Genomic DNA, 10,677 nt, shown 5'->3' with positions numbered 1-10,677 from the left:
ATTTATCCATAAGTAAAGCATTGCTTGATTTGGGAGCCAGTGTGAATATTTTACCCGGTTCAGTTTATGATAGGTTTGGTCTAGGAGATTTGAAATCCACTGATGTGATTCTACAATTGGCAGACCGTTCAATCAAACGACCCCGTGGGCTACTTGAAAACGTTTTGGTTGAGGATCTATATTTTCCTATTGATTTTTTTATCCTAGATATGGACAATATAACTACCAATAAGTTACCACCAGTCATTCTTGGACGACCCTTTTTAGCCACTGCGAATGCTTGCATCAATTGTAGATCGGGTGTCATGGACATATCATTTGGCAATAAGAAACTTAGAGTCAACATCTTCAATGTGTCCTTAAGCTCAAAAAGGGATGAAGAGTGCTTTGCGATTAACTTTATTGATGAGGTAGTGGTTGATTATACTCCAAACATGCTTATTGATGATCACCTACAACATTGCTTGCCATTTGGAGAATCTAACCTAAATATTGAGGAAGTCAACACATTGTTAGACTCTTCCACTTCTTTGGAGCAATCACCATTCACATTTAGATTTGAGCCTCCACCTCCATTGGCTGCTTCTTACTGAGTTTGGCTGAAGACTCTAAACTTAGCGCTTTATGGGAGGCAACCCATTTGTATAGATGTTATTTCTTGTTCTTTTTCTTCTCTTTTCTTTGTTTGTTGTTAGGTTTTACTGTTGCGTGCTCTATCATGATTTCAAACATCGGGTACACTCTTTCCTCTATTTGCTTCTATTATTTTTTTTGCATGCACTGAGGTCATTGCATAATTTAAGTGTGGGGGGTGTCAACTCGAGTAAGACTTGTTGATAGTTGGTAGAGCATTGTCACAAAGATAAAAAGTGCCCAATTTTTTCTGGCTTTGGTAAGATAAATGTTTTAATTCCTTGCTTAGATACAAAATGAGAGTTTAAGTGTTTTAGAAATCCCATCTGATGTAATGAACACCCTCTTGAGAGGATAGTAATGGGTTTTACATTTTGAGACCGAGGTTGAATCGGAAAATAGGAATTCCAAGTAGTCCAAAAGGTTTTACCATCTTGTTATCTTGTATTGCCTTGTGCTTATGGTGACAAGTTGAGACCGATTTTAGACTATTTAAATGTGAAGTGAATTGAAGTACAATGTGAAAAAAGAAAAAGAAAAAAAAATGCTGAAGTTTAAAGGTTAGACCTCCTTCTTAGTAACCGGGTCTCGGTGTCACCAATATCATGCTTCGCGTCAAACAATTGGGGTGTCTTTGGTCCAGTCTTGGCCTGTAGCATAGTTGGCTTGAGTAAGTAAGTTCGAGGGGTATTCTACACCTAGTCCCTTAAAGCCATCTGGCTTGAGAGCGGCTGACCCAACACTCGTTACATAGGCCATCTAGAAAGCTTAAGAGGCAAGACATTGCACGGACTAGAACTGTGACCATTAAAGAAAGAAGTGAATTAATGTGCTTATAAAGGAAAAATGTCTAAGAAGGTCAATATTGCTTAGATCTTGAGTTCTTGGTATTATTTGATACCTAGTTTAGTCTTATCTGAGGGTGAACTGGTAGACTAAAGATAAGAAGAGACTTCTCGATTGAATTGTTTGCCTAGAGCTAGACCTAAGAGAGGGTGTAAGAGCTTAAGTGTGGGGGTGCCTATATTCCCTTTAATCTTTAGTGGAGTGTCTTTGTCTTGGAATCTATCTTTCTACTCTTACTACTGCCAGAATAATTAGAAGAGCACTTAAGAATTTTGTGTGTATATTCTCTGCAAACACTCACGAGACACAACTCGTCCACTAGGGTAACCTAGGGGTTTAAAGGCTTGTTGCACATGCTAAGTGCAACCGTGATTCCTACGAAAGTGAGTTACGTTTTTCTTTCTTTATTTTCTGTATTAGTTTTATTTTTTTTTGTTTTGCTCGAGGACTAGCAAACACTCAAGTGTGGGGGTATTTGATAAGCATGCATTTACCATTATTTATTTGATTTAATTCCCCATACTTATTTAATTAATGAGAGCTAATTGAGTATTTTTGTGTATTTTTCAGGAATAAGGAGATTTTGGATATTAGAGATAATATGGAGTAAAGTTGGCAAATATATTAGATTTTGGTGGATTTTAAATCATGGCATTCAATCTTGCTGCTCAAGAAATCATGAAAAATGAGATCTTAGCCAAATTGGAAATAGGTGGAGGTCTAAGGAACTAAATTGGTAATAAATCTGAAAATCGGGTAAACAGACTACCTAAAGTATTTTGGGCATATCTCTCTCGTATGAGTTTGGATTTTGATGATTCAAGATTCTATGGAACGATATTGAAAATATCTACAACTTTCTAGTTTTGAGTTGTTTCAAATTCTGAAAGAATAAAGGTCGAATCTACGGGTAAAGAGAGGGGATTCATTGTGTGCGGGAGACATAAAAGAGAAGCCAACCACAAAGAAGAGAAGACGGCGAATGCGGCTCTATCTCTCATTGCTGAAGAAGAAGACCACATCTCTCTCTCTCTCTCTCTCTCTCCCTATGTTTCATCTTTATTTTTCTTATGAACTTTGTAATAATGAGTAGCTAGTTCCTTTGCTTTGGGATGTAGATGAACCATGCTTATTTCATTAAGTTGATTGTTCTCTATCTTCTAGTTGATTGTGTTTGAGTTTGGCCAAAGATGTTCTATAGCTCAGCGAACTAAGCGTGCCAAGCTTCCGCGAAGGACGATAGTCTTGCGAAGATAGGGCATATCTAGGAAGACCGTCCCTAATTTACTTTGAAGTGTAGAGTTTTATCGGTTAGGTAAAAGCATTGGGGATTCGAAATCCCAAAGATCTTCACATACTCATAGTTAACGTTTTTGCATTAATTAATAGATTTAGTTTAAATTAGTTTTGTTGAATTCAATCTTAGTAACTTAGCCTTTTAGTTCCCCATAGTTCGACTCCGTACTTTCTGCTTGCTAGATTAGTATAGGATTTTATTTTTGATTGGTTAGAGACACGATCAGTTTATATAGAGTGTACCTTTGAATCTCCTTCATTGGATGCACTTGAGCCTTCTTCGGGTAGTTGTTGGATCTTAACAGTTAGATCCGTTGAGCGATAGACTTCTACTAGTTTGGACTAGTAGAGGACTCCTGAGATAACCTCCAAGTTATGTGATGATTATCCCTTCGATAATGATTAGCAGCAGCCGTCAATTTGAGTCTGCCATCATTAGGGTAATTAACCTAATCCATAAGTTGGATTAGGGCGTGCTTGTAGCTGAATAAGTTTTCTTCCTCAGCAAGCCATCTTACGGATCCAGTTCGCTCGAGAGCCAGTCGATTCCTTCTGTCTCGACCGGGGTCAAGGATCAAACCAAGTATTAACCCGATTCAATCATATTTTCTCCATATCTAAGAGTTTACTCTTAGTCGGGTTTGATGGACCATTCCACACCCTTGCATTGTAAATTCTCCTTTTCCATTCTCTGGGAGAGTTACCATAGAGAGCTTAAGATAAGTCTATCTCTGAAAAAAAAAAAAGGGAACCTTAAAAGAGTGTTCAGTTCAGGTAGAATAAAAACTATCAAGGAGACTTGAGGTCCTCTGAGCCATCCACTCTACTCCAGTCCACGAGATTGTGACCCATTAGCCTCCCTTCTCTAACTAAAAAAGAATAGGGTAGAAGCTCAGTATTCAGGTTTCAGGCAAGGTTGATATGCCTGCCGGTCTGCTACCATATGCTGAAGACTACCAATATGGTTTACACTTCTGAGTGGAGAATCCTTATGGATCCATTTGATGAAAAGGCCATATAGGTCCTGAACACTAGGCAGTCTCATCATCTGCTTCTCAAATGAATCATATTTGGCTTGTCTTCTGATTTATCAATTTTCTTTTGAATAAATTGCAAATGGATTTCAAATGCATACTTTTCTAGATGCTCAATAAGTCAATCACAAACATATTACATGATCTGTATGAGAAGAGAATCAGTAAAACCATAAATTTTCTGCAGAGAAGAAAAGCTTACTAAAGAATCAATGTGATAGCATGAAGCAATTCTGGTCTAGAAATGTTATGAAGAGAACACCAGTCTCAAATGGAAATTAGAGCTAATCAATACAACATTGGGCAGTTTACATTGAATGGAACAAATCAGAATGAATTTGATTGAGCACTCAAACTTTAAGTTTGATTTGTCATTTTTCTGCACATATTTCCCCACCTCCTCTTTGTGAAAATCAATAGAAACATGGAAAAAAAATTAAATAAATGCAACAAAATTTCCTTCTTCCTAAATCCCTATGGAGCACCCACCCCCACCCTTCCTCCATAAGAGAACCGATAATGTCTGAAAATGCAGAACTTGAGATGAGCAGGTGTAAGATTTTTGGCTACCAAGCAGTCACCAGCATGACCTTACTGCAAGGAAAATTTGAGGCAACAGACAGAAAAGGCTTTACCTTTAAAAATGGTATGATTTACGGAAACTGGAATGACCCTCCAATAGCATTAGTGCTATCGGACGGGGGCTTGATCGCCACCCAAAGGAGGGAAATGATGATCGAGATGAGGCCTGCCCAGACATACACGATGGTGGGAGTTCTCCCTCTTCGTCCCATCAAACCTTTGGCAAAAGGATAGAGATGAGCCAAGACCCAGAAACTGAAGAACACCCCACCTAGCAACTTGCTCCATTGTGGAATGGTACTGTAAATGGTTCTGCTGAACCCAACTGCAATAGCAATCAAGTTAACCATGATGATTGTGATGGGTGGAATCATAAGGGATGTCCACTTGACAACATAGAGATCAGCAAATTCATCATCCATGTCATCACCAGCTGACTTTGATGTCAATGTGAATGAAATCTCAATCCCAGCAATCACTTTCAGTAATCCCTGAAGCACAGCAGCAAGGTGGGCACTGGTTCCTCCAATTAGCCAGAACTGCTCATTCCTCCACCATTCCTCTAGCTCAATGCCAGACCACCTGATCTCAAGAATGGCAAGCATGCAAAGAGTCAAAGTGATGGTCAGCAGGTAAACAAGAAATGTGACATTGAGGGTTTGCACGATGAACTGGCCAGAGAAGAGGGAGAGTGCTGGTAGGAAGCAGTAAACAATTAGAAAGATGGAGGTGAAGGGATAGATCCCAACATTGAGATAGGCAATCCTCTGCAGAATCTTCATCTTTGAGCTGGCCAGGAAAGCATTATTGCGAGAGAAAAAGATCTCAACAGAGCCAGTAGCCCATCGGAGCACCTGGTGAAGCCTATCAGTGAGATTAATTGGAGCTGTCCCACGGAAAGCATCACGCTTGGTCACACAATACACAGATTTCCATCCCCTGTTATGCATCCGATATCCTGTGACAACATCCTCTGTAACAGACCCATAAATCCACCCAACACGATTTCCCCACTCAGTCTTGTCTTCATACCAGCACGAGATGACACTGATTGCCTCTGCGACTGTTGAAGCATCAAGAATGTCACGAGGAATTGTTAAAGCACCTGGAGGTCGACCATTCTTCACTGCTGGGTGATCAGCGAGGGGCCGACCTCTGAACTCTGCAATGGGGATTGAATCAGAAAGCAAAGATGAATTACCAAACTTCTTGGGAAATGATGACAAGTTCATTTGCTCATCATCATCATCTCCCATTCTGAGGGCCCGATTTTCTTCGTGGGCATCGGAAACTGATACCTTCCTTTTGTGACGGCCCAAACAGCTGCTAAGCCAACCAGCGTTGTGATCTTTTGATCGAGGTGGATCAAAGCCATAGAGGGCAATCCTTCGGAAAAGACATCCAGTTCCAACATATACAGGACCTTGAAGTCCATCAAGGGCACGCATGTTAACATCAAAGAAGACAGTATTATGGTTGGCATACCGATCAGAGGGATCAATGCCCTCAAATCTCTGAGGGAATTGCACATAACAAAGGCGATCACCACCACGGTCCATCATGAAGCACATCCCTTCTCTTATTGCCTCGGAATTGTATATGTAGTGGTCACAATCAAGGTTAAGGATGAAAGGACCATTAGACAATATAGCCGAGGCTCGAACAAGGGCATTCATGGCCCCAGCCTTCTTGTTGTGATCATAACCAGGACGTTTCTCTCGGGAAACATACACAAGCAAGGGGAGACGGATATCAACATCAGTGAGATCAATGAAGTTAGTCTCTTCAGCAATGACTTGTAGTGGTTCATCACTCGGAGGCTTCAACATCACCTGTAGTAAAAAAAAAAAAATGCATGTTTAGCATTTGATTTCGTTTGGGGAATAGATGGAGGTATATTGTCCATAAAATCAAAGTAAAAACAAAATTAACTATCTGTTCCATCACTTTGTTCAAACGGTTACCTGTATAATACCAGCATGATCACCCTTTGAGTGCTCTGGTGCAGGATGCAACCAAGTGCCTGGCCAGTGTGTTCCATCAGCCATCCAAGTTGCTTTTCGTACTTTAATTGGTTCCATAGGTTCATCATCTCTTGCATTTTGTCTCTGCATCTTCAGGGCTTTTATCTCCTCACGAGCATGATAGGCATCAGAACGGCGCCGAATAGAATCAGGAAGGCCATTAATCCGGACCTTGAATTCATCATACTCTCGTTTAACTCTTCTGCGGTCCTTGACAAAATCTGGGCGCACCTTGTTCTTATAAGGATCTCTCTTCAGATTAAAGTAAGACTCTGGATTCCTGGGTTCTATGTCATGTTTCCGGCAAAATGGAACCCAAATATTGGCAAAACTTGCTGCTTCAGCCATAGCCTCAAATGTCAAAAGGGCACCTCCATCATCAGAAACATAGCAAGCAAGCTTTTCAACAGGGTAATCAGCTGCAAGAATTGAGAGAATTGTGTTTGAAGTAACCAGAGGTGGCTCTTTCTCTGGATCTGCTGTGGAGACAAAGACATCAATGCCTGGGAGATCAGATTTTCCAGTGGGATTGTAGGGACTAGGTGTTTCAAATTTCTCTTTCAAAACATCAAGATCTGTAGAACGATTAACCGGGTTGAACTTTGGCAGCTGATCAAGCAGCCAGGAGAAAGCAAACCAGATTTCACAGACCACTGACATTCCCCAAAGCCAGATTGCATCTTTATTTTTGTGTTCAATCCTCCACATCAGAAACAAGGCAAGCACAATCATTCGAATAATAATTAGGAGCCTGTGAACATTTGGGTGGGGGGGGGGGGGGGGGAATTGGGAGGAGACAGGAAAAAAGAAGTTGTTAGTACATGCTATCACAAAATCATTACAAATGGCCAAAGTTTCTGATCATTACAAACCAGAAAATATGGCAGTACCTATATGGGCTGATAACTGCAGCAGGGATCCTTAGTTTGCGAGTAAGTGGCCTCCAAGGTTTAGCAATCAGTTCTTCAGGCTCATGAATGTCATCATCTTTGTCATCAGAGAAAGCTCCCTCTTGAGGAGGCCACATAGCATTTCCATACCCATATGTTCCCTTGGTTTCGAACAGCCAACGATTCTGATCGAAATCCCCAGTCTGGCTCCTCATTAACATCGATTTGCTTGATTTCATCAAAGATAACCCTCTTTCCACCTTGGACATCCCTGCCGGCAATGGCAATGATAATGGCCTTCCATCCTCTTGCATCTCTTCTAAATCTGCTGCATTATAAGGTTCTTTGCACCCTGGACATACTGAACCACCTGTCTTTATAGCATCTAGGTAGCAATCCCTGCATATCTTGAAATCACATTCACAGGGAAGGACATCTTGTCCTCTCTCATCCCTCATGGCTTTCCCATCACAACCATGAACAGCACAGGAAGATCCCTTGGCTCCAGCCATCTGTGGATGGTTTGCTTCAGATTCACTCACCTTGTCCATCAGATGAGCTCGAGTGACACTATTAAACCCACCAGTGAAAAGTGAACTTGACACATACTGTTCTTCAACCTTCTGTGAGATGGATGGATCCATTGGCATATTATCAGGACTTGGTGGAATGTGCACTGTGTAGTTCATGAATTCAGTACTACTGAGTTCACTGTCAAGATCATCATTCGATTCCCTCGAGTACCTAACGTATCGTCCCGACGTTGTTCTCCTAGCGAAAGTGACACGAGGAGGAAGAGGAGGCTTTGCATTGTTTGGTTCAGAAGCATCGGATGCTGCCGATAGATTCGATTGGCTTGGCATGAACTTCTTGGATGCCATAGTGAAATCCTACCAGATGTTGAAATTTCAGAAAAGAAAGAAACTCTATGAGCAAAATCTATTGTTGCACAAAAACATAACAGAGTGTTTAGATTAATTTTAGATTAATTGAAAATCTTGACCCAAAATTGATCAACCATTAAAGAATTAAACAAGCTTAGAGTGGAGATCAAAACAGAGTGGATCAGAAAACGCCAAACTCTCAACTCAATCTCCAAAAAACTCCAGCAGAAACGACTAACAAACAAACTGAGAGAATACATTGCTAAAGTTCTGAACCATTACCTCTTACGATACCCGATCCAATCCAAACTTCAAAGCTGTGAAGAAGAAAACTTTGCTCCCCTCCCTCAAGCCTCAACTTAAATGAATTGCAGGCAACTTGTCTGAAACTTTCATGGCGAAAGATCACTAGTCACCAAGTCTTTCACCAACCCAACTCTTTAATCCACTCATAACATGTGAACTTGTCTTCTACTATTTGATAATACTGTTCTTTGAGCTATAAACCTCGAATCAAAGCTTCTCAGAAGTCGACTGCCCTGCCCAGAAGCTTTCCTTTTCGTCGATGATTGATCGGTATCAAAAATTAAAGAGGATATATTGGTGTCTTACAATAAATTGCATGAACTTTCTTCAGACATTATGAGACAGATGATTTATTCAGCCTGTTCTTTCAGTGCTTTTTTTTTTAAAACAAATAAAGAACTGCAGAGAGAGAGGCAATGGCGGGTATCGTGGAGATGAGTGGGAGGGATGTTATCGGCATTTAAATAATGTTATTTCTTTGAAAATGGTGTGAATGAGCTCAACTACGTTGGGGGCATTTAATATAAATTTATGTTAGCGGCAAAATAATATGAGGATAAGAATTGGAATATCTTTTGGACCTGGGCAAAGTTTTACGTTATATGTACAAGGGCTTTTTTTCTCCTCAAAATGTGGTATAAATGCGGATAAGCTGGCCCAATGAACCTTAGATTTGACAAAAAAATATTTATGCCACCAGAAATGTCTTTTGTTTTCGTGAAATTTGTGAATATGCATGGTGGCATCCACATGGTTTTAGTGCTCGGTGCTGTACCAATTATGGTGTTATATGAAATTGAGCTACGGCCAATAGACTGTACATTTTGCATTCGAAAAAATAAGTCTTGAGTACAAAATTCAATCTTCTTTCAAAAGGACTCATACAAGTTTCTTAGTTTTCATCTAATAGGCTAGATTAAGCTCTTGGTTCATAAGGCAAGGACAAAGTCAACACATGCCTAAAGTAATTCGAATCATTGAGTCACCAATTGGGCCCCGTACTCCTACAAACTACAACAAGATTCCAAGAAAATGTTATCAACATTATTGGACAGATTTACCCTTAAAATTCCTTAAAAAGTGTATTTTTAAAATTATTCTTTACCCGTACATGAAACGGATACAGCGTCGGATTGGTACTGATATCAAATATATACAAAATCAATATGTATCACCCGACGTGGGCAAATGATATTGATACTTTGAGCCATGCTCATGTAGTGTGTTCCGATAATAAAAGGCCTATTACCATGTTGCATCATGTGGTATACAACCATACAGGATTCGGTGGGATGACATCCGTGCATGATAATGAGGACCATGTTTTAAAGTATATCAAAATACAATACCATGCATACTAACTTATATGATGCATATCGATATGTCTCTCTTTTTTCTTTAAACGATACAATAAGTGTGCAAAATATACTGACTGGTACAATGCAATACTCAATATGAGGTGATAATTCTCTTAAAATTACCTATTCATATTGATAATTCTCTTAAAATTACCTACCCAGTACAATATTTGATGGCGATACTTTAAATCTTGGCAAAGACCCCTGCGTGGTGCAATTTGTCTTGTTTTTGCATTTATTTTTTCGTTAATCCTACCGTTTGACTTGTCTAAATGTTGATGGATTTTTTTTTATTCCAAAAAATATTGATGAATTGGTGGAGCGTACATGGACGGCTTGGAGGAGGTGATTCAAATCAATTTCTAAATATTCATAAGGTTCTGAGACATGGTAAGAACATGGCCAACAGACAACCAGCATGCATTTGAATTCTTACCCAAAAAAAAAAAAGAAAACGAGCTAGGCAGATTTTATTTTTTTTCTCTCTATTTTATTTATGGTTTAGTTGGCAGAAGGTCCTCTCCACGTTTACACATAGGAGTTTAGACATGCAGGGATGATCTTGCATGGGTATTGTGCCCTAGGTGGACCTCATCAAGGCTTATTTTAATAAATCTAGATTTTCATCGTTATATTTATATGTATAAGCATAGACTTTTACTTTTGTTATTTATTTGTTGGGTGGGGTGGGGATCGAATATTTTTGTTTGTTGCCCCGGCCCTTCTCTATACATGTTTTTAAAGATCCAATGGCTAATGAGCTTTTTCTGTCCTTATAAGCATCGTGTTGGATTTTTAAAATTCTATGTGTCACGATTTGAGAG

At 39.7% G+C, this 10,677-nt stretch overlaps 1 protein-coding gene across 1 annotated transcript; it reads right to left on the bottom strand.

Annotated features, from left to right (window-relative positions):
• Positions 1-4,046: 4,046 nt before the first annotated feature.
• CSLD3 (cellulose synthase-like D3) lies at positions 4,047-8,877 on the bottom strand. The gene is made up of 4 exons (XM_089159232.1): positions 8,472-8,877; positions 7,306-8,195; positions 6,356-7,166; positions 4,047-6,223 (listed from the first exon to the last, which is right to left on the bottom strand). The coding sequence occupies exons 2-4, from the start codon at positions 8,184-8,186 to the stop codon at positions 4,463-4,465; spliced, it is 3,453 nt and encodes a 1,150-aa protein (XP_089015358.1). The 5' UTR covers positions 8,187-8,195; positions 8,472-8,877; the 3' UTR covers positions 4,047-4,462.
• Positions 8,878-10,677: the final 1,800 nt, after the last annotated feature.

This window comes from Hakea prostrata, chromosome 6 (assembly GCF_041222555.1).
Source record: "Hakea prostrata isolate BN-2017 chromosome 6, UWA_Hpros_2, whole genome shotgun sequence".
In the NCBI taxonomy this organism is placed as follows: domain Eukaryota; kingdom Viridiplantae; phylum Streptophyta; class Magnoliopsida; order Proteales; family Proteaceae; genus Hakea; species Hakea prostrata.
Note: the sequence above shows the minus strand (reverse complement) of the source record. Positions and strands in the feature narration are given on the sequence as shown.